The sequence below is a fragment of the Myxocyprinus asiaticus genome, chromosome 45 (genome assembly GCF_019703515.2).
Source record: "Myxocyprinus asiaticus isolate MX2 ecotype Aquarium Trade chromosome 45, UBuf_Myxa_2, whole genome shotgun sequence".
Taxonomy (NCBI): Eukaryota; Metazoa; Chordata; class Actinopteri; order Cypriniformes; family Catostomidae; genus Myxocyprinus; species Myxocyprinus asiaticus.
The window spans coordinates 22,679,239-22,702,919 of NC_059388.1; the positions used below are offsets into that span (position 1 = coordinate 22,679,239).

Consider the following 23,681-nt stretch of genomic DNA (forward strand, 5'->3'; position numbering starts at 1 on the left):
CAGCATTCTGGAGAAGCGCACACACACCAGGCGAGTTCTTCCTTTCAAACTGCTAGATGGAGCGCAGCTGAATGGAACAGACCGCAGGGTCTTCAAAACTATTTTCAACTTAACACTGCATTTTAAAAATGAAATAGTTATGTCCTATCCGTTCAAGCCAACCGTGGTTTGTGAATACATGGTTCAGCCTGTATTCATCATTGCATGTTATTCCACAGAATTATTATATTTTTTAGAATGTTAACATTAATGGTCAAAATGTTGAGCCATCTCAAAATAAATTCTTACTTAAAGCACTTTGACAGCTTCAACTTAAAACTCTCATTTCCTTCATGACTGTACTGAAAACCAAAGTAATTAGCAGTGGTTTGATATGATGATATGGTATACACAGGTGCATTACCTGTTCGGTGGAAACCCTGGGAAGTCCAGCTCTCCTAAAATGCGGCTGGACGATTTCTGGTCCCTAAAGCTGTGCCGCCCTTCCAAAGAATATCTGCTTCGACACTGCAAATACCTCATTCGCAAATACAGGTACAAACACATTAATATACTTTCATATTGTTTTGCCTGTTAAAATCTGCTTGAGTTTAAAATTTAGCTACATCTGCTGATCAATAGGTGTTGTTCATTTTTCTGACCTCAGTTCCAAAGCTTGATTGGGACATAGTGGTTGAAGTCTGGTCTGTCTCTGTTTGAAGCCAAAGAAAACTAGCAGATACGCTTTTTTTCCGAAACATCATTAGGAAAACTGTTTTGATGTCTGTTTCATGTTAAAATGTTTGGGTTAAAGCGTTAATGTGGAATACATAAACTTGCTTTGATGCTGCTGTGGTCTGTCTAGTCCAGGGTTGTCCAAAGTCTGGCCCGCGGGCCATCTGCGGCCCTCCAACTCCTTTGATGCGGCCTGCGAGAGATTTTAGAAAGAGACGCGTGAACCGAGCGTACTCTTCCAGAACGTCCTCTGTAGCACTGGGAAGTATACTGTAATTAACTGGTTCGTTGTTATATTTTGTTGAAACAAGAAAAATGATTCATGGGCTTCCCAGCGCCATTTGAGTGAGGACACACTGTAGGAGAGAGCGCTTAAAACCTTTGCACATCTGTGCCTGATGTGTGCGCTCAGCTTGCACAGGCACGTCTTCAAAATAAAATGAAGCGCCATAATTTTGATGAAATTTAAATCGTGTTTATAACGCAAGTAACAACAGAACAGAAGCTATAACTGGACAGCTATAAAGATGCATCACTTCATAAAAGGAAAATGTAATCTGATTCAGATTATTGTGATGGGTCACACCCAACAGGTATAGCAGCTCTATATTTGCTTTGCAGTGCCACTGAATGAACATCAAAAAATATAAAAATGTGAATGAGTATAATATTTTGTATAAGATGCATCACTGTTCCATTATACAGTAACTGTTCTTTGTGAGTGAAATACCCTGTCCTTTATTTACATGTAGCGCCTACACAAGCATACCATAGAGCACAAATTATGATTAAAACTTGCATAATATTAAGCATACAGTATAAAGATTATATGCATAGTGGCAATCTAGTAGCTTCTAGCCTGTTTTTTAATTACAGCAATGCAATATTATTTTCTGCATTTGGCCCACGACCGAAAGAGTTTGGACACCCCTGATCTAGTCTGAGTGTAAACTATTAGGGCTCAGCTGTAATGTTTTGCAGTTGCAGTATCATGCATCACTGCAGCTAGTGATTAAATTACTGTAGTAGTTTTCCATTGGTGCATTTGGTGTTTGCTCTCTTAGTGCCCTCTGGTGGCACATATAGTTACTGTGTTTCATATCTAAATGAATTCTCCATATTTATCAGTTTCTCTCATAAAGAAGTCATGAAACTACATTAAATGATTTGCAGGTTTGAGGAGAAAGCTCAGACAGAGCCCCTGAATGCACTGAAGTATCTACAGAATGACCTGTCTCGTACTGTGGACCACACAGATCCTGATGAGACAAAAGAGGTCAGGAGTCCCTTTGCAGTGAAATACTCCAAGCCTATGTTGTTAATCCTCATATTAGATTGTGCTATAAACTATAATGCATTTAAATATACAAACATCTTATGATGTTGTTTTCAGGTTTGTTATTTTTGCAGTAATTTTAGGTTCTTTTCATCTGTATTTATTGACAGTGAGTGAAGGGTTGGAAATTAACTTGTAATGGCTAGTGAATGGCTGATTTTTCCAGCCACATATATTTTTCCAATTCTAACACATAAAATTACTTGGTATACAAGTTAAATTAAACAAGCAAAGACCTTTTTTAAGTAGACCAAATAAATAAATAAATAAATGTCTCTTTGCATTCACACTGTCCCCATATTGGAAAAGTAAACTTTGATCCACTCCATAAATAATGTTTGCTTGTTGTGTCCATTTCCTGTAGTTCCAGCTCTTGCCCTCTGCTCTGTTCAAATCAAGCTCAGACTTCATTCCTCTAGGTAAGCTATCTGTCTGCTTAGATTAATTTCAAGGGCATGAATGTAATTAATTCTAGAAAAGAGTCCTCTATCTATTTCCTTCTTGTGTGTAATTCTGATCACAGAGTTCTGAGCATGGATTCTAATCAAACATGTTTATTAGTGCTTAATTTTTTTTTTCTTCTCTTATTCACAGGATTTTCAGATGTGGATCAGACGTACGCCCAGCGCACACAGCTCTTCGACACACTTGTTAACTTCTTCCCTGACAATATGACCCCGCCCAAGGGTAACCTTGTTGACCTCATCACCCTGTAGCCACGCCCACACATTAAACCACACCCTCTGATGCCTCTCAAACTCCTATCACTCAAAAATCAGAATTATTTTTCTACATTTCCCACCTGAGGTGTGTCATGCCCACCTGTTTTTCCTCTTCTACAGACCTAATGCAACTTATACATCGCTGATACATATTTGCAAAAATGCAAAAATACACTTTTCTACTCTGAAGTGCCAGGGTTGGATTTTGGTTTTAAAGTTGTTTCAGAGTGAATAGAAGTTGAAATCTTCATATCTGCCAAAATTTAGTTTTTTCCAAGTCTATTACAGTTTTATCAGTTTTTTTCTCAGACAGCTTGAAATATAGCGGAGTCATAAATCTGACCAGTTTACATTGTAAAAAGGGGTGGATTTGATTTATGAACAATTTTTGATTAACAGGGGTTCCATTCCACCTCCCTCTCTTAATTATTGACAAACATGCATGCGTAAAGTCAGTGGTGGGAGTAGAGGCAAAGATCAGGTGCCTCTAGAGTCAGTTTTCTGATTCCAGAGGCTGTTAATTGTGATTTTACATTTTTTATTTTTTTATCAAATGGGAACCATTCTGACACATTTGTCCATTTTCAATACTGGATTTAAATGCTGGCTTCCATCTTAAACCTGAGTGCTGCTATTGGATACTGTCATGACATCATTGTCGCTTTAAAAGTGATTAGACATCGAATTCCATAAGTACAGGTTGTCATCTACAAATCTTACAAGGAATATAGAAACATGTTTAAGGTAAATGTGGAGTGTACACATTTAGATGCACAAGAAATGTTTTCCACTGTGTGTGTGCGTGCGTGCGAGTAGAGAGGCAAATACTGGTAGCACTTGGTCAGTTGCAGTTCTTTTCAGATAAAATCTGAATCTACTTCAAGATCATATGCACTAATTTAAGACATTTATAACAGTTTATTACACTTATATAAGGAAGTATTGAGATACTATGTCCACCTTAGCACAATTGGAAAAACTGAAGAAGCTGATAAAATTAATTCCATTGAGTTATTGAAGTTCCCTAGCCATATAGATTGCTGATTGTGTTTGCTAAAGGTTATGTCCATGTGTGGCTGCATTTATCTAAAATTTAATATAGACAAGTTCATACTGCTGTTACATAGACTGTTCAGCTTTCAATGTGTAACTTAGTGGTACCAACTCAAAGGAGCTTTATTGGGACCACTGGATACTGAAGAGCCCCATAACTATTTATTATTAATAATATTATTATAATTTCTTTGTGAACATGAGTGTGTGTGTGTGGCCCTCATGTCTTATATTTTCCTCTATGATGCCATAGAGATGTTTGTGTGCCCATCATTCCTTATGAGCTTTAGAATGTTTACTATCCTAGACAGGCAAAAGCATGCTGGAGGGTTAGTCTTCCACATGGTTAAATGTGTAAGTGAGTTTGTGAATATATATATGTCGACTGGTTTGAAGTTCCGATAAAGCCCATAAAACCTGTGTTCCATTTGTTTGTCACATTAGTTTGACAGCAGTTTTGTTTTGTCTCCCTGTGCACATGAGTATGAAGTGTTTGCCTCCACTCTTAAGGAAAAATCTTCCAGTAGTTTGTTTTAAATTTGCTGTAGTCTTGGCCTAACTCATGCAAAACCAAAGGCTTAACGAACCATGAAACAGTACACTATGCTTCACTCTGCTGATAGTGTTTCCCAACCTCCCTAAGTGTCATATTTCAGTCCCCTGAACTCAGTATTATCTTTTGTTTTGGTTCTGTGCATTAAGATGTATATCTGTATAGATATACTTAAAGGGGTAATTCACAAAAATACAATTCTGTCATGATTTACATGCTCTTGAGTTGTTCTAAACCCTTATGTCATGCTTTCATCTGAGGAACACAAAAGGGAATTTAAAAAAAAAAAATCTTTTTTTTTTTTGTTTTCTGTGCAATGAAAGTGAATGGTGGCTAACATTCGACCTAAAATCTCCTTTTGTGTTCCATGTAAGAAAGAATGTCATACGGGTTTGGAACAACATGATGGTTTGTAAATAATGACAGAATTTTCATTTTTGGGTGAACTATCATTTGGACTCACCAGAGAGAAAAAAATTTACATCTCCATGATTAGCCCATTTGTGATTTCTAAGATTCATCGCTACTGATTTCTTTCCTGGAGCGGAAATGATTTGCGTGTTGACAATTTGGGTTTCAGGGCTTTCTTTGCCTTTTGTAGTTAGAATTGTCTTTGTGCCAGAAAGGAAGTTAAAAAAAGAAATGAAATCGAGGATACCAAGAGGATCAACACTTATAACCGGAGAATTATCTCGCACTCAATGCCAAATACATTTTCTTGCTACTAGTGTACATTTCTGAAGTATCAGATATGAAATTACAGGTTCTCTTTTCCTCTCTCCTGGAAATTCTCATCTTGGCGCGTCCCCTCAGCTCTTGAGCAAGGACAGCGAGATGTAAGCACTACACTGTGGCTCTCATGAATGTGTAGAACCTATTAAAGAAATACATTGTATGTAATGTATATAAAGAATAAAGATTGTATTTTGTTCAGGTTTTCTTAAATCCTTGTCTCGATCTTTTACATAGACCAATCAATATTATGTTACAATGGGTGATGTACAGAACATGAGCAACTTTTTTTTTCAACATCAAGATTAAAGGAATAGTCCGGGTTCAATACAAGTTAAGCTAAATTGACAGCATCTGTGACAATGTTAATTACCACAAAAAAAATTACTTAACTCATGCCTCCTTTTCTTTAAAAAAAGCAAAAATCTAAGTTACCGTGAGGCACTTAGAATGGAAGTGAATGGGGCCAATTTTTGGAGAGTTTAAAGGCAAAATGTGAAGCTTATAATTTTCTAAATGCACTAACATTAATTCTTCTGTTAAAACTTTTGTATTATTTGAGCTGTAAAGTTGTTTAAATTGTAATTTTTACAGTAATTTTAGGGTTTGTTTATATTACATCGTCATGGAAACGAAGTTGTAAAATTGGCTATATCTTTATACAGAAAAGGTTAGTAAGCGATTTTATCGCGCTGAAATTATGTTAACAGGCATATTGTTTGTCTTGTGGCTATACTTTTGAAATGGTGAGTATTTTAAAGTTTACAGATTGGCCCCATTCACTTCCATTTGTAAGTGCTTCACAGCAGCCCAGATTTTTTTAAAAAAAAATTTTAATTTTTTTTTTATATTATTCCACGAATGCTGTTGATTTGAGCTTAACTTGTATTGAACCCAATATTCCTTTAAGTTTAATTTATGTGTGCATATTGAATTTATGAGGTACAGTAAAGTGTCACCACTATTAAAATCAGCTTTTAGCTTTTTGGCATTTGATGTGAATGTCTTGTGGTTTGACAAATGTATTTTTTATAGCATTTATAGCATGTCACACTGCTTGATATGTCATGTCAACTAAAGTGCAGTTTGCATGAAAACACACTTTATTATAAAAAACTTTATTTGTATTAGAAATCATGGCCGTTCCCGTCTGATCTGACAGAGATGCGGCTTCCAGTGTATCAGACCCCTGTCGTTTGCACACAGCAGCAAACTGACTTGACATACAGGATACAGCTATAAATTCACCCTAAATACTGGTGGAAATAGATCAACTAAAAGAAGGCAGCAGTGAATCCCTTAACAAAAATTGGTGTAGTGCATGCAAATACAAAAGTAATTTAATGTTTTGGTGAAATCAACATCGAAAGTATTAAATAAAACATCTCTAAACAATAAGGTGATCAAAGTATAAAAAAACAAAAAAAAAATCAGATTAAAGACAGACAATTACACATGCAGATTTAATACCTGTAAATACACGTAATGAACTTGAGTTGGAATTGGAATTACCACCGAATGTTTCAGGTTAACAAAAAAACGCAACTCTTCATACTAGAATAATACCAACACAAAGACAAATGGAGTGGAGGGAAAATAATGATTCGGCAAACTCAGTCTTGCCTCAGGACTTCTACTTTAAAGGGATAGTTCACCCAAAATGTAAAATTCTCTCATCATTTACTCACCCTCATGCCATCCCAGAGGTGTTTGACTTTCTTTCTTCTGCAGAACACAAAGATCTCAGCTCTGTTGGTCCATACAATGCAAGTGAAGGGGGTCCAGACCTTTTGAAGCTCCAAAAATCACATAAAAGCAATCCATACAACTCCAGTGGTTAAATCCATGTCTCCAGAAGTGGTATGATAATTGTGAGTGAGAAACAGACCCATATTTTAGTCCTTATTTTAATTTTATTTATTTTTTTACCATAAATCTTTACTTTCAGTCTGAAATATTAAAAGTGAAAGATATGGTTTATCTTTCCAGTTTAACCACTGGAGTCTTATGGATTACTTTTATGTGGTCTTTGTTATTTTTGGCTACACATCTGGGATGGCATGAGTGAGTAAATGAGAGAATTTTCATTTTTGGGTTAACTATCTCTTTAAGGTGCCATTGAATATGTTAATCGAATTAAAGCGTTTAGAATGTCAGAGTACTGAGAAGGGATGTATAGATTTGTTAGATGTATTCATGAGGCCATTTTTATTATGCTCATGCTTAAAAATGGCCCATAGTCTTATTTACCAGGATGATTTATCCATTGGTCAGTATAATTTGTTGACTATGAATGTTAATCTTCCCTAAACAGGAAGCAAACAAATTGAGTAAGATGCATGAAAAATAAACATTATATACAGCCACAATAATGTACATTCCTCTCAAGATGTACATCACAAATAATCCTTAAATTATCCCTTTATAAAGAGTGAAATTTATTTATTTATTTTTTGTCTTTGTGTGTGAAACCAAAATAAAATATCTCTGTACTCAAACCCAGTGAGCTGCCTATCAATAAAATAATGCTGCCTTCGAAGATATCTCATTTTGGACAAATTCTAAGGCTACATCATGTATCAAATAAATTCGAAATATATGTTGATTTTATTCAATACTAAAAAAGTATCAGTAAAAGAAATTTAATTTAATTAGTAATTGAGTATTTTACCCAATAGTTGTTCATGATATCTATATTTTATTTTTGTTAGACTATTGCATTGCCAGTTTAGTAACATGCTAACACCAAATTCTATTGAAATCAGCAGTCACTTGTGAGGTGCACTGCAGTGAGGATGTTTTCTTAAAAGGTAGCTGCCTAAATAGGCAGAAGACAGCAAGGTAGTTCACTAGGTTTAGGATATGATCTGAGTGTGTTGAAATAAAAACACATAGACAGTTTAAGGCACGAGGAAAGACCACAGTGCTTTGATCCCATGTTTTGAACTCTAGATTTTCCCTTTTCCTCAGACAAATTGGAAGCATTTTACATACCATTAAGCTTTTCACTATCGCTAGCAAGTATATGATATTTAACTACTTAATTACAGCATGTACATCTGGGCACCAAAGTAAACTATGGTCTTTTGATAGTCTTTACAGCAATCTGTGCTCTCTTACATTCTGGCTGGTCACAATCTTTCGTTGTGAGAACAGCACGTATCATACACCTGACAGCTTATCCAGTGCCATTACAAGTGTGTGTCTTCTTCATCAGGTATGTCCTCTTTCAGCAGGTTATCTATGGGGACGATCCAGCTGTCGTTGAATTCTCCATTCAATGCCAGTTTCTTCTCTTGCATCTCCGGCTGTACCTCCATCACCTCCAGCGTGGGATTGTCATGGTAACCGTTCTCCACCGTCTGCATCTCTTCCGTCAGATGTTGCTACCAAGGTGGATGAATGTGTTGAGATATTAGGCAGTACGAAACTTAGGATTCAGTGCTTACCTTTAAACTTATAAAGTAACTAATTGAATTTGTCTAGGGGGGTTAAATCTGACATGAATAATGTGTCATAAATATTTAAAGGGGTCACATTATGAAAAATAAATTTTCTTTGGTCTTTTGAAATAAAAAGTTCACAGTGTCACAACAATGAATCCCCTTTTGCTTTTTTAACAATTAAAACACCTGATTCAACCAATTAGCTCACAAGTAGAGACTCCCAAGACCTAAAATAATAAGGAAAACATCCAAAATGTGCAGTGCTGGGAGAGTACACATCCCTTTAGAATATTTTATCTATACTTATTTTGACTAATCATTATGAGCAATGCATGTTATACCGTTCTTGAGGTTTTGAATGCCTAAAGCATTGCAAATATGTGATACTGTGTTTTGATTCATCTTTGTGTATGGAAGTGAGTGAGAGAGCTGTTATGGGTGTTACCTGATTTTTCCTGTAGGATCTCCGGTGATAGGTGCAGTATGCAGCAAAGCAGCACAGAATAAGCAACAATGCACCACACGAAGCCAAGATGGCTATCAGTGTATCTGGTATTGTCTCTGTGCTTGTATTCTCTTCATTTATAATCTTATCCTGCAAAGAAAACAAGAGGTGCCTTTGAGCATGAATGGTCATTCTGAGAGATTTGCAATATGTCTGTAAAACTGTAAAACCCTTTACCTGTTCTGGGGGATTGTAGAGTTCTTGTGGTATCAGTCGGTCAGCTATAAATAGAGAAAGATATGAATTACTATAGTATGGTTTACTATATTTGTGTGTTAAAGGTGATGTGTCTAACTTCTGAGCTGCTAGCAGCACCGAACAGAATTGCAAAAATAATAATTTTTTCAAATAATTTCCCGAACAATAATTCCTGTTGGGTTTCAATTCTAGGTAACATCACAAAAAAATTATATCACAGTTTACACATTTTGTTTAGACAGAATTTTGACCTTAGAGCAAGGCTATTATGATTGTTCTCCCTTCTAAAGGCCCTCTGAAGGCATTATTTTTGCTGCTTCGCATGTAGGCCAAAATGTGTAGTGCTGGGGGACCTCCAAAAACAGGGTTTGGAAATATTTCAGAAATGTTTGCAAGATATAACAACATTTCCCTTACCGTCTATTGTAAATGTTGCAATTAATTGTTTGCCATCTATCTTAAAGGTCACAGAGCACTGTCCTTTCATCTTCGGAGCCAAGTCTTTACAGGCTTCAAACAGGATATCCCCCTGTCCAATTAACAGAACAAATATTAACACGGTAGCACTTCATGTTTGGCTGCATATTCTGATCAATTTAAAGAGAATCTGTTTATAAATTCACAACTAAAATAATCATATACTGTTGCCCCAGAAAGTATTTGGACACTTTTGGGCATAAGTCAAACTTATATATCAATAATGCCATTACATTCGAGAACAAAAGTGTGTGTGTGTGTGTGTGTGTGTATATATATATATATATATATATATATATATATATATATATATATATTATATAAATAATATCCTCCTGAGACCCGCATCTACATGCGTGGACATTATGTTTTGGATTCACTATAGGCTATGCATAATTTCAATAAAACTGACTGATCTCAGTTCAGGAGACTCTAGGCTGTCATTAAAGAGTTAAAATTTCAAAGCACCAAGTCGTGTGACAAAACAACATGGCGCCGATCACAGCAGAGTTTGTCTTTGGGAGAAACGGCAACAAAAATATATCTGGGAAAAAATCTCATTAAGTTTATACATTAAAACCTGTTTAAGTCAAAAGAGTAGAGTCTATAGTTTCATCCAATATGCCATTTTAAAAATTTCACCGATATATCGCAAAATGGCACCCTGTTAAACACAATGACCACGTATGTTATTTAAAATATCCTATATTCACTGAACATTATCACATTGAGAATCAATGGATGCATCCAAAAGCTGGAAAATGTTACTTTCAGAGGCTGTATAAAGAGTTGGGATGAAAATAAGGTGCTTTTCAAACTGCACTGAGACAAGTGCAGACAGACAGCACACTGGCAGTTAAGTCATTCACTAATTAGGGGGCAAGGGAGCATACTATATCTTTTCTATGCAGCTAAATGCATTCACTCCTTACATCCGATTAAAAGTTCAGTTTCAGGCAGCAGATGATGTTTGGACCACTCAGTCTGTTTTGCAGATGTGGTAAAATGGTAATCAGTACATAGATTCAGAATTTTTCATGTAAAATGTTATTTTAGTATGGTTGGCAGTGATTGGATGATGCTGACCATTACTTTGAATCAGAATTATTTATAATTTCTGATGTAATGTCTTAATGTCTCAAAAACATGAATACCCAACACTCCTGGAAACATAATTAACAATTTAGAAAAAAAAAAAATCTGACTTTATATAGCTTGGTATTATTTAATGTATTACAACTTTGTCCCACTGTCCATCAATTTTGGATAACTATTTGGTCTACAGGGGGGGCAACTAATTTCAAATAAAAAAGGGGAATGGAAAAAGCACACAGCAGTCATGCTTGGGTCTCTGGAGGAGTAGGTGTGTGTGTGTGTGTGTATATATATATAAAATATGTGTGTATATATTAGTATGTTTGAATTTAATATTGGCTTTTTGTAGAAGGAATGGTGTAAAAATGTGTTTAAAATGTATTTAAATTTCAAGAATTCTCACCTCAGTTGCATTACTCAGATCAAATTTGCGCTGCAGAGGACAAAACAAAAATATTGATTTCAATATCAGCATGAAGAATGAAAAACAAGCATGTTAAAAATAAATACTAGTGTATTACAGGAGCAGATATTCTTGTAGTCCTATCCTCTATTTTGGGAGTAGAGATGCTAGTCGTGGAGTAATTGTCAGGTCCTAATGTGATTGGATAAGCGGTTGTTGGAATTTCCGGTGTCTGATGTTTCTGAGAGATGGCAGATGTGGAATCTGGTGCTGTTGGGTTCAGTGTTTCAGCATCTGAGAAGGAACCTTAAAAGGACAATCTTTTTAAAGGAGTACGTCACAAAAAAAATAATCATTGTCATCATTATTCGACATTAAGTTGTTCCAATTGTGTATTTTTCTTTCATCATTGGAACATTAAAGGAGATACTTTGAGATACTGTTCATGCCTCTCTTTCTGATATGCTTTAGTTGTTTGACAAAGAGCAACATGAACAGTCTTGAAAATGCCTTGTGTTCCATGGAAGAAAAAGTAATATGGGTTTGTAACAACGTAAGTGAATGATAACTGATTGAACTATCCCTTTAACACCACTGATACTAGATATTCAAGGGGTGTTGAAGTTGTGCCATTCTACTTGTGCAGATATCTTAGAGGCCATTCACATCAAACGCATTTTTGCATCCATCTGCGCTGTTTTTCAGTTGTTTTTCTATGTAAAAATGCAGTAGAGGGACCGTTTTGTCTCAAGCTGTTTTTCTCTGCATCTCGTGCAATTAAATTTTTTAGACACTTTGTCAGATTAAAAAAAGAGTATACAATTTTAAATGTGCTTCTCCAGTCACCTGCGTTCCGTTATATTTGTTGTGCTGTGTCTAGCTTTTTGGCGCAAGAATGCGTTCAGTCTGAGCAGCCCCTTATTCTGTTGAATTCTTTGTCTAATTCTGTTGAAATTGCTTTGCCATAAAGAATGTCATAATGAAATTGAAATCTTACTTGGTGGCACAGTGTTGGTATGTGTGCTGGTTGTAGTCTGTGTAGAGGATTCTGTAGGAGGCAATGAGTTGCTATGGGTTATGAGGTTCTCTGTTGTGGTTGGAACAGTTGTTGTTAATTGGTCTCTTAATGTTGTAATCTGGTCAGGCTGTGGTAAGGCAGCTGAGGTTACACCTGAACTGGACATTCCTTGGGGAATAGGAGTAGTAAGTGAATTTACAGGATTGTGAGTTGAGACTGTAAGAGCAGCGTTTGTCGAAGATATGTCAGTTGGGCTGGGTTGAGCTTGGGGTGTACTTGAGTCAGCAGCTTGAGAGGATGGTCCAGTGGTATTTGAAACTGTTGGTGGTGCGACGGAAAGTGTTTGGACAAGAGTTTGGGTCGAAGCAGCAGGACTGGATTGCGAGGGTGTGCTGGTAATGGCAGGTTGCTTGGATGGTGTTTTAGCTGGTTGCTGGGTTGGGATAGTTGTATTGGATTGTGGTGGTATGGTAGAAGCTGGTTGCTGGGTTGAGATAGTTATTTTGGATTGTGGTTGTGTGATGGTTGGAGTGGTTTGCATGGATAGGGTACTGGAATTCACTGTGTTGGAAGGATCAGAGTGCGTGCCATGCAGGAGGGCACCTGTGAGGAACATAGAGAGATATTAGTTAGGAAAGGAGCATAAGCAGGATATACTGATCTACAAATTTAACATCAGTTCTGTCTGATTGTGTTGACAGACTCTCCATGCAGCCTGTGATGCACTGAAGGTACACCAACATGATCACAACACGAAATGTTGCTACTGGATATTCCGGTACTCTGACATTGACCCTATTCTGCTGAGATACTGACAAGCGTGTTCACCTTTTCTTGTAGCGCTACTGATAACATGTTGCGTAAGCAGCCTTACAGACATCTTGGTTAGGATCCCTTGGAAACCAGGAAGTAATCGTGTTCACATAATTGATGAGTGTGATTTGGAGGTTGTGTTTTCCCTCTAAAAATACATTTTTACATCATCGACTGCTGGTTAGGTTTGGGGTGCATAGAGTTCATAAATGTGCATTCCTGTTGACTGAAAAGACCTTGATTTTGGTGCCACACTGTGGACATCTTACCTGGAAACTGGAGCTCACACATGCCCATATGTTCAACAACACTTCTTGCTTTGGCCACTGGGAGCAGTGGTTCCAATTTCAGTAAGCACAGACCGATTTTAGTTGAGGAACTTTCGACCTACTGAATTCACCTCGCCGAGTAAGATCAGTCTGTGTGCAGTGGCAGTGTAGTATGCTTTTTCAAGATGAAGTTAAAAAAAAAAAAAAAACATTTTTAATTAAGTAACTGCTTTGCTGATAAGTTGGAAATTAGTACAACCAGCCAGTGCAGTGCTGCAGCAATCAATTGAACTGAACAATTTCTAGAGTGTTCCACCAGTTTATTCTCAATTGCCAAACATCTTGAGGCAAATTTGAATCCTGAAATACTCTCTTCAGTCCTAACTCCTGTATTACTGCAACATCATCGTAACAATGAAGTCACGTATTATGATTATAGTTTACTTTGTTGACTGGCCTGAATGGCTCTATTTAATCATATACAGTACATTGGCAGTACTATGTTTAAAAATTGGCTTTGGAGAAAATTGGGTTCATGTACTTTAAATCCACTTTTTGTCCCTTTTTGTGTTTTATTACCAATCAATATACTGTATGTGGAGCAGTTTCCCTCTATCTCAGGGTATTATAGTAATTTATGTTTGTTCCTGATTGCCTTGCAAATAGTCAAATAATTAGATTAATCTATAAGTACAGTAACAATGTTTCATTTTCAGTATTCACAGTACATTATTATTAATAACCAGCACGGCAAATTTTGTAAATGTGTGATTTTATTTTGATTGATTTGTGCTCCTCTTATTGCTATTAATATGTCTTGATGTCACACTTCAGTGGGAGTTTATTTCTGTTTTTAGTGAACTTGAACAGGACACTCAATACAATAACTTAGGAAGTAACACACCTACTCTTATGGGTGGAACCGTAGATGCCTAAAACAATGGTGTCCAAATTTGCTTCATGGCCTCTGGAGGCTTAAAACAATAGCCTTTCCTTGGCTTATGGCTCTCAAGTTCATAATTATAAGTTTGCTCATTGACTGAGTGTTAGCCTACGGTTTCTGTGTTTGCTCAGAGTTATGCTCTGCCACCGTTTTACAAATATCTCATCTGCAAACATTAATTGGCAAACCAGGAGTTGTTACATAATAATTGAATATCCACAGCAGCACTGTGTCAACACTAATAACATCAAGCACAAGAAAGAAAACCAGCATTTATTTGAAGCTACTGTTGTTATTAACTGCATTTATACTACCAATGGCTGTTCATTTTAGACAGAAATTGCTGAGGTTATGTAACTTAAAAAATTATAGCTTTGTAATAGCATCATTATTTATGACAGTAAGTAGAATACTTTGGAAAAAAAAAAAAAAAAACACTCCTCTTCAGATAAAACATCTTTGGTTGACTCTAGATACCATTATGACTGTTTAGATTGATCAGTCCAAGACTTTATGTAATAAGTGACCTAAACTCCTACATTTGTGTGCAATTAATTTCCATTGCCAGTCGCTGGTCTTTTATCTTAACACTTCAGTGGCCACCCAGGATGAAGATCTTGTGAAACTTGACCCAATGGGTTGTCACGGTGATCAGTAGTGGTTGTTGTAGCAACAGGGCATTGTTGCCATCAGGATGGGAGGTAGTGACAAAAGAGGCTGTTTTATTTTGGTTGGTGGGCCAGTGGTGTCTTTTATTTAGCCCTAAGTCTAATCACCATCTTATCATGCAGCTTTGCGTCTCCAAAAATATGTCCATTGCTAATCAGCAACTCTAGTTCTAAGCTATTTAACTTACACCTTTGGTCCTGGATTTTAAGAACAAATTAGAAAAAAAATTGCAGTTAGATCCAAACGTCAATGAAAATTGATCAGTGACGGGATAGCATTCAGAAAGACTATTTGTGAGACGATGTGTCGTCTTTGCTGTTGTCGTTCTTCCATCTCCCTGTGGTTTCCAATGGTTTCATCATTAGGACTGACCCACATTGACCCTGCTGTCAACTGCGGTCTGGTTATTACCCACTGACAGGGCTGCTGGTCCTAACACTATCACCTATCAGTATAGGGACTGTTTGGACAAGATACAGACATTTCACATCCCCATACATCTTCCTGCTGCAAAAGTCCTCCTGCTTGGATAAGATACTCAGTATGCATGCTTACCCCCGCACAGAGGCACATAATATACCCTTATATCTGTGCTATGGGCTACCATGCTCCCACGGGGACTCTGGAGGTACCATTTCAGTAATCCCAGATAACAGGAGCTCACCTCTCTTGAGTACATGGTGGTATGGCTTAGCTGAACGGCTGAGATATTTGTACATTGGTTTTGCTACTCTGTAGACTAAAATACTTTATTTCTCTCTTTTGTTCTCACACCCAATCTCTTTGAGGTGTTAAAATTAATGTTTTCTGGTAGTCCTTGAAAGTATGTCACATTTAGTTGTTTCTGCATTAGGATGATTTATAATAAAAAAAAGTCCTCTTGTCTTTGCACAAATGTTTAAGAGTTCTGTAGAATGCTTTTAGTTATCTATGGTATGGCTGGGTAAAAATATTGATTTTCTGATACTGATTCTTAAAATCCCAAGATCTAAATTTTATCAATTTTACTTTCAAGTTTGCTTCAATTATGGTTGTGTGATCAGAATCAAATCGAATAAAATCGAGAGCTTGTGAATCAGAATCTATATAAATCAAGAAAACTAAATTGCATTTTTGAGGTTAATGAAGTGAATTTTCCCTAAATTTCACACTAAATTGCCCCTTGGGGATTAATAAAGTTGTAATATATTGTATACATTTCTTTTAATACTGGAGGCACACCCTCAGTCTGGCCCCCCAGCTGTGTCCTGGACCTCTTTTGTTCCCAACCCCACCCTTTCCCTCCTGCCCCTCTTCTAGTGATGGTGTCCTATTCAGGGGTAATTGAACAGACCATCGGCCAATGGGAAGGGGGCGAGGAAGATGGGGGAGCTCCTTTATGAAACTGAGTAAAAACTAACCCCCTCTATTGAGGTGTGGAGAAGGACTGTGAATATAAAAATTCTCGCAATGAATTAAAGGATGACAGGAGAAAGGGAGGAGTCGTGAGAGCTGGCAAGAGTCCAGAAAAGGTCAGCAGGCATTTGTGTGCCTTACTCAAATGCATTCCTCAAGACACACTAATAAACATTATTATGCTGTATTTATAGAATTGTATTAGAACTTAGAGAGACTGCGTATTAGTCAGGCTACATTCACATGACACAGATCAGCAAAAAAAAATTTGGGTGCATAATTTCTTTGACACTAATGGTCACTAATGTTTTTTTGCCTTTTTTACCTTCTCACCGTCATAATTTAATTGATGTGCCATTTTTACTCATACCTGGACATCAACTTTGTTGCACTGCTGATGAACATACCACGTTAAGATGTTTCTTGCATGCTGAGCCGTTTTGGAACATCACATGTTTTGACCAGTGTCTAATATGGGCCACATTTAACATTAAAATTGAAATTGGGCTCTTTATCATGTAAATGGTGTAGTCTCAAAGTGTGAGGTATATCTGATGTCTGACACACTGTGAAGCACTTCTGTTTTGGAGGGTATTTTTTTCTTCTTCTTTGAAAACAAACTGTTAAAAGGTGCAAAGTATCCTTGTGATGAAATGAAGGATTTGTGTGTTGAGAGGGGAGGCCCGGGTTAAGGTTGTCTTAGGGAAGGGAGTAGAGGACCATGGTGGTGCCAGTTGCAGACATTATACATAATAAGCAGAGCAAAGGAAGAGGGGAGGGAATGACAGGGGCCATCTTTGGAATCTCGAGATACATCAGCCGGTCTCTCTCTCGCTTGCTTTCCCTTACACATCTCTTTTCCTCTCATAAAGCATTCAGGCACTCCCACGACAAGCAGGGAATTACATTTCTCCTTGGTGCCATACTAAGAATTTAAAAGTATTAAAACACACCCTAAAACCCTTCCTCCCCCACCCCCTTTCCTTACTCTTCTTTCAGTTCAAAGCAATCCCTGTTTCTTTGATTTACATTACAAGTCAAAAGTTTGGACATGCTTATTCTTTATTATTGCTATTTTCCACATTTTAGAATAATAGTGAAGGCATAAAAACTATGAAATGACAAAAATGGAAGTATGTGAATTATGTAGTACTTATATTTTACTCTGGGCATTCTCTCAAACCACTCCATGAAGTGCTACCCGAGATGCTTTTTAACCCTTAAATGCATGGGAATTTCACCAAACGCTCTTACATATTCGGGTTTTTAGAGTTCCGGCACTTATATCTATCAGAAATGGATCTACAAAATGCCCATATAGTAAAAAAAAAAAAAAAAAAAAAAAAAGCCAAAATATTTTCAAGACAATTAGAAAATATTTTCATTATAAAAATATATTAGTTTTATTTGTCATATATCAAAGAGATAATGCAACAAATCTAGTACAGGATTCATTACTTTCACACTGAAATTTCGTAAGATGCAGTTAACCGTCCATCAAACACATATTGAGCTACACATAACACATAATATACACATAAGCTAAACAAGTATTTTCTCAGGCACTTATTGACTCTAAATAGATGCACAACTTACATAATTTCAGTAGTACACCCAAATGACAATAGTCATTTCATACTGTTCATGAGTTGTACTTGCTATAGTTTACTTCAATGTTGCTTCTTCATCAAAGCGCAACGTCACATGTAAATCAAGTTAATCACTGAAACAACAGCACTACTTTGAGAAATTGGCAGAAATTGTGAAATTTTGGCATTGATTTTGAAAATATGACTGATCATGCAAAATCCTTTTAAGGATAGTGATCATATGAAGCCATTTATTATCACATAGTTGTTTGACTCCTTTTTAAATCATAATGATAACAGAAATCACCCAAATGGCCCTGATTAAAAGTTTACACACCCTTGAATGTTTGGCCTTGTTACAGACACACAAGGTGACACATACAGGTTTAAATGGCAATTAAAGGTTAATTTCCCACACCTGTGGCTTTTTAAATTGCAATTAGTGTCTGTGTATAAATAGTCAATGAGTTTGTTAGCTCTCATGTGGATGCACTGAGCAGACTAGATACTGAGCCATGGGGAGCAGAAAATAACTGTCAAAAGACCTGCATAACAAGGTAATGGAACTTTATAAAGATGGAAAAAGATATCCAAAGCCTTGAAAATGCCAGTCAGTACTGTTCAATCACTTATTAAGAAGTGGAAAATTCAGGGATCTCTTGATACCAAGCCAAGGTCAGGTAGACCAAGAAAGATTTCAGCCACAACTGCCAGAAGAATTGTTTGGGTTACAAAGAAAAACCCACAGGTATCCTCAGGAGAAATACAGGCTGCTCTGGAAAAAGACGGTGTGGTTGTTTCGAGGAGCACAATACGACAATACTTGAACAAAAATGAGCTGCATGGTCGAGTTGCCAGAAAGAAGCCTTCACTGTGCCAATGCCACAAAAAAGCCCGGTTACAATATGCCCGACAACACCTTGACACGTCTCACAGCTTCTGGCACACTGTAATTTGGAGTGATGAGACCAAAACAGAGCTTTTTGGTCACAACCATAAGCGCTATGTTTGGAGAGGGGTCAACAAGGCCTATAGTGAAAAGAATACCATCCCCACTGTGAAGCATGGTGGTGGCTCACTGATGTTTTGGGGGTGTGTGAGCTCTAAAGGCACGGGAATCTTGTGAAAATTGATGGCAAGATGAATGCAGCATGTTATCAGAAAATACTGGCAGACAATTTGCATTCTTCTGCAAGAAAGCTGCGCATGGGATGCTCTTGGCCATCACAGTCTCCTGACCTTAATATCATCGAGCCACTCTGGGGAGATCTCAAACGTGCGGTTCATGCAAGACGACCAAAGACTTTGCTTGACCTGGAGGCATTTTGCCAAGACGAATGGGCAGCTATACCACCTGCAAGAATTTGGGGCCTCATAGACAACTATTACAAAAGACTGCACGCTGTCATTGATGCTAAAGGAGGCAATACACAGTATTAAGAACTAAGGGTATGCAGACTTTTGAACAGGGGTCATTTAATGTTTTTTTCTTTGTTGCCATGTTTTGTTTTATGATTGTGCCATTCTGTTATAACCTAAAGTTGAATATGAATCCCATAAGAAATGTGTTTTGCCTGCTCACTCATGTTTTCTTTAAAAACGGTACATATATTACCAATTCTCCAAGGGTATGCAAACTTTTGAGCACAACTGTATATGTTCATGCTTATGGGATACTGATAATTCACCATTGTTGCACAGGTAAACAACATGATATAGTATTTATTGGTATAAATATAGTACTAATTTCTCTTGTAATAAACAAAGAAATAGATGTCCTGTGCTAGTAAACTAATATGAAATAATAAAAAATGTACAATTTATGGAAGTGCCAAAAAAAAAAAAAAAAAAAAAAACAATAAGACACTCTTACATACCTAGGTACTCTAATGACCCTATACACTTTTGGTACTTAAACCATTATACTTTTATTTATTTTGTGTGTGTTACACTATGTATAAGAGAGATATTGAGAAATACTAAAGAGGTGTGGGCACAACTCCAAAAAATGGATGAGGTACAGGGGGTGAAATAAGGTTAAAATAAGGTCTCTTAAAAACCTGAGGTATTCGTTTAAGGGTTAAACAGTATTGAAGGAGTTCCCCTGTATGCTGGCCATTTGTTGGCTGATTTTGACTATGGGCTCCAGGTTCTCCATTTAAAGAAATATGTTTTTAATTATAATTTTAAAATGAAATTACAAAAATTGGAAGAAATTCATATGTAGGCACGATTTTAGCATAAACATATTTAAGATCTGTAATTCTGTCAAGTGTGTTCAAACATTTAATTGGCTGTGTATGGCAGATCTATGAGAAAGAGTTGAACTACTTGGGTGAGAGATGTAGAAAAAGTGAGCGAGAGGAGCAGACAAGAGGAGAGAGGAAGTTAGTGCCACACCTTCCATGGGAACAGGGATGTTGACAGAACACTTTCCTACCCATTGTTCTGCACGTTCCCAAGCCTAGAGTGAGACAGCCCTGTCAGGCCGCATCCAGACAAGAGCCTTGCCAAAGGATACTTTGTTGCATTCAGTTTAGCTAGGCTGTTTTAAAAGCGAAGGCTCTTGAGGATGGGGAAACCTTCCTTAACACAAAGAAGCAGTCAAAAGTTGCATTTGTCAACACTGGATGACCTTACTCTGGGAAAAAAACACTGACTTCACCAATTTCCCTTCCATCAAATTAATTGTTTACCCAAAATAAACAATTCATCTTTTTCCATAAAAGTGAACTGTGATTGAGGCTGTCATTCTGCATTGTATCTCCTTTTCTGTTTCATAACAGAAAGAAAGTCATACAGGTTTTGAAACAACATTCAGGGTGAGTAAATAATGACAGAACTTTTTTGGGGTGAACTATCCCTCTAAGTTCAGAAAGCCTGTGATTAAGAACATCCTGCAAACAATGAAAGCATTGAACACATTTAAAAATAACTAATGAGATCACTTAGAAAAGGCTGACAAGGACAAAGTATAGTCAGCAATGCTTATGTTACGGTTTTTACAAGGTCGGATAAACAAAACAGGGCAGCTCTTCTAATGATGTCAGTTCGGACAGGCAGGTGCACCATGCTGATAATTTAAGAATAACAGTCCTCCCTCTCATCCCTCTTAGCTAGTCAGAGATGCACTTTGTCTGTAATTGTGTCATTGTTTTTATTACAGCATAGCAGCTGACAGAAATGTTGAGTGGCACAGATGCTGCACTTCCCAGAGCTGTTTAAAGAATTTTCTGCCACTTTTAACAAAATATCTCCCCCTACACATGAGGTCAGTCAATCCCTTTGAGATTATTTGCTATTGCTGGAAGCAACATTTAAGAGGGTAATACTTGATAACAACAACATCAAAATCAATAGCAAACACAATGCTTTACAGACCATGCACATTATCAGCTGATGTCATATGAATGTATATGAAAATGTATGAATAATCTAATGTAATGCTTTGGCAACATTTTACAATAAGGTTACATTAGTTAATGCATTAGGTATCAATGAACAATATATATATATTTTACAGCATTTATTAATCTTTATTAATGTTAGGTAATAAAAATACAGTTGTTCATAGTGCATTAGCTAATTTTAGCATATCTTTTGATTTTAAAAATGTATTAAAATTAACATTAACAAAGATTAATTAATGCTGTAAAATTGTTAGTAACTAATGTAAACAAAGGAACCTTAATGTAAATGTTTCCAATGATTTTAATTAGCCTACATAATGCTTAACACAACATTAATATTTGTTAGTGATTTATTCAAGTTATTAAAAAGTGTCTCTAAGTGTATAAATGTAAATACAATTTTAAAGACTTTATATATATGTATATATATATATATATATTAAATATCTTAACAGGTGCTAAAGGAAAACGTTCCATCAAACGATTTAAATTATGACGGTGGTAATTATGTAGCAAGACCACTGAGAGAACAAATTTAAATATTTGAACACGTTCTAAAATCACGAACTGTTTTTATTCAAACGATCCGCTGTATCGTTTAAACGCTAATGCTATTTTCAGTATTGACAAATTAGACTATTAGGTTTACGATCATTAATGTAGGTCTATATTCAAATAAACTCACCTAGTACAATGATTGTCCATGCGATTGCCATTTCAGTCCTTAAATTTAATGCTCCGAGTTTAATAGCCGTAGATAAATGTGGAGATGCCGATCGGTTCCGCTTATCTTCTTGAATTTGTATCAGAACTAAATTATTTTGCAGCTGATATTTCTTTTAATTTAAATCTTAAAGCCAAAAAGACTGCTTTTGTTTGCTGTTCTTCTTCTTCTCTGCGTGTTTACCCCACCTTCAGGGTCCGGGGATTTGGGGGGCAAAGTTTTGGTGTGTTTCCTTGGCTGCGCGGATTGTGCTCTATTGAAAACGCGGAGTCCTCTTGAGTGAGCCGGAGACGTGCTGTGCCCTCTTCGCTCACACTGCTGCTGGTGTTGCGCGTGTAGAGATGCTCTCAAATTTTGAGACTCAAAGGCAAGTTTGAGATGTTCGAGTTTATCATGCAGAGCAGAGAGGGCTGGGCAGGCACAAGACTAGCCCATGAATAATTTTGTCCACTATAATGGACGTATGCTTTTTGTCCATGTGTCTGAGATCATACAGACATACAGAAAGTTTTAAGTCCTACATCCTGAGCTTTTTAGTGTATGCACATTATCTGGACCAGCCTGAAAAACAGTGTTTTTAGCGTGATCTTAGCGAAAGAAGCACATTTTATGATATAATCGTTGCTAGATTTTTACTGCATTTACTCCATGTACATTATGCATGGATCTATTCCTTTAAAATGTCATAATTTACACTGTAACAATGTTGTAATTTATACGTTATTTTGAGAAGTCTGCATTGCATGCATGTCAACAGGTATCTACTGAAGTTTGGCAGATACATTGGGAGAAAACCAATGGGTTAATTTGTCTGGGAAAGCCAAGTGTAAACGCAGCTGGCGCGCAGTTTGCTGTGCCGACTTTTGGACTGCGAAGGCCAACTCTGACTCTGTCATTGCAGACCACAGTCACCAAGCCAGTAACCATGACAACCAGACTTCAAAGCTCTTGTTTTAGCCTTGGAAATTCATGTTTACTTTTCAGTGCCATAAAAGACAAAACCTCCTTTCAATTTAAGTTTCATGAACTGTGACCTTTCGTGACCTCCACTCATGGGCATCTACTAATGCTCCATTAATTATAGCACTTAGTCAGTGTGGGCCCAGAGAGGCCCTGTGCTATAACCAGTCAATAGGAAACGTTAGATCAGAGCGGTGACAAAGCTCCTGTCATGTCATGTGTAATTGTTATGAATGGTGGAGGGGAAATGTTTTGGGTTCTGTACAGAGGGAGATAAACACATGGGTGTTGGTCTTACTTCCTGGGCGTCTCCGTCTCTGAAATTGTAACTTTTATGGCCTGATTGCCCTTTTAACTCTCTGAGCATGAAACTTTGACCCATAGAATAGTGTGGGGTTGCAAATTACTGTACATGGGCTAGCAAATTGGTTTAAAGGAATAGTTTACCTAAAAATGTTTAATTGTGTCATTGTTTGCTCACCCTCATGTTGTTCAAAACCTGTAGACTTTCTTTTCTTCGTACAACACAGAAGGCAAATTTTTGCAGAATATCTGGAAAGTTACAGGCTCCACTCATAAAAGTGGTCCAAGCGACATGTGCGCTGTATCCTCGTGCGACCCCATGTACACATGCGTGGACGTTGTATTTTGGCTTCG

At 36.9% G+C, this 23,681-nt stretch overlaps 2 protein-coding genes across 2 annotated transcripts in view; one reads left to right on the forward strand and one right to left on the reverse strand.

Annotated features, from left to right (window-relative positions):
- Nucleotides 1-5,311, forward strand: part of mkln1 (muskelin 1, intracellular mediator containing kelch motifs) — a 41,526-nt gene extending 36,215 nt beyond the window's left edge. Inside the window, exons 15-18 of the mRNA XM_051689021.1 lie at nucleotides 395-534; nucleotides 1,888-1,990; nucleotides 2,415-2,469; nucleotides 2,645-5,311. Coding sequence (XP_051544981.1) covers nucleotides 395-534; nucleotides 1,888-1,990; nucleotides 2,415-2,469; nucleotides 2,645-2,766 — 420 coding nt within the window. The 3' untranslated portion in view covers nucleotides 2,767-5,311. The remainder of the gene's footprint in view (nucleotides 1-394; nucleotides 535-1,887; nucleotides 1,991-2,414; nucleotides 2,470-2,644) is intronic.
- An 827-nt stretch (nucleotides 5,312-6,138) lies between these two features.
- On the reverse strand, nucleotides 6,139-22,432 carry LOC127435486 (podocalyxin-like). Its single transcript, XM_051689030.1, has 8 exons — nucleotides 22,026-22,432; nucleotides 12,232-12,855; nucleotides 11,353-11,540; nucleotides 11,235-11,264; nucleotides 9,677-9,788; nucleotides 9,239-9,282; nucleotides 9,002-9,151; nucleotides 6,139-8,496 (listed from the first exon to the last, which is right to left on the reverse strand). The coding sequence occupies exons 1-8, from the start codon at nucleotides 22,054-22,056 to the stop codon at nucleotides 8,302-8,304; spliced, it is 1,374 nt and encodes a 457-aa protein (XP_051544990.1). The 5' UTR covers nucleotides 22,057-22,432; the 3' UTR covers nucleotides 6,139-8,301.
- Between the last annotated feature and the right edge of the window lie 1,249 nt (nucleotides 22,433-23,681).

What these genes read in the sequence shown, in the direction of transcription:
- LOC127435486 (XM_051689030.1), bottom strand. Translation starts at nt 22,056, where the DNA reads ATGGCAATCGCATGGACAATCATTGTACTAG. An exon ending in TGCAACATTTACAATAGACG is followed by an intron (nt 9,283 to 9,676) that starts GTAAGGGAAATG and finishes CTCTATTTATAG; the next exon opens with CTGACCGACTGATACCACAA. An exon ending in TCTACAATCCCCCAGAACAG is followed by an intron (nt 9,152 to 9,238) that starts GTAAAGGGTTTT and finishes TTTTCTTTGCAG; the next exon opens with GATAAGATTATAAATGAAGA.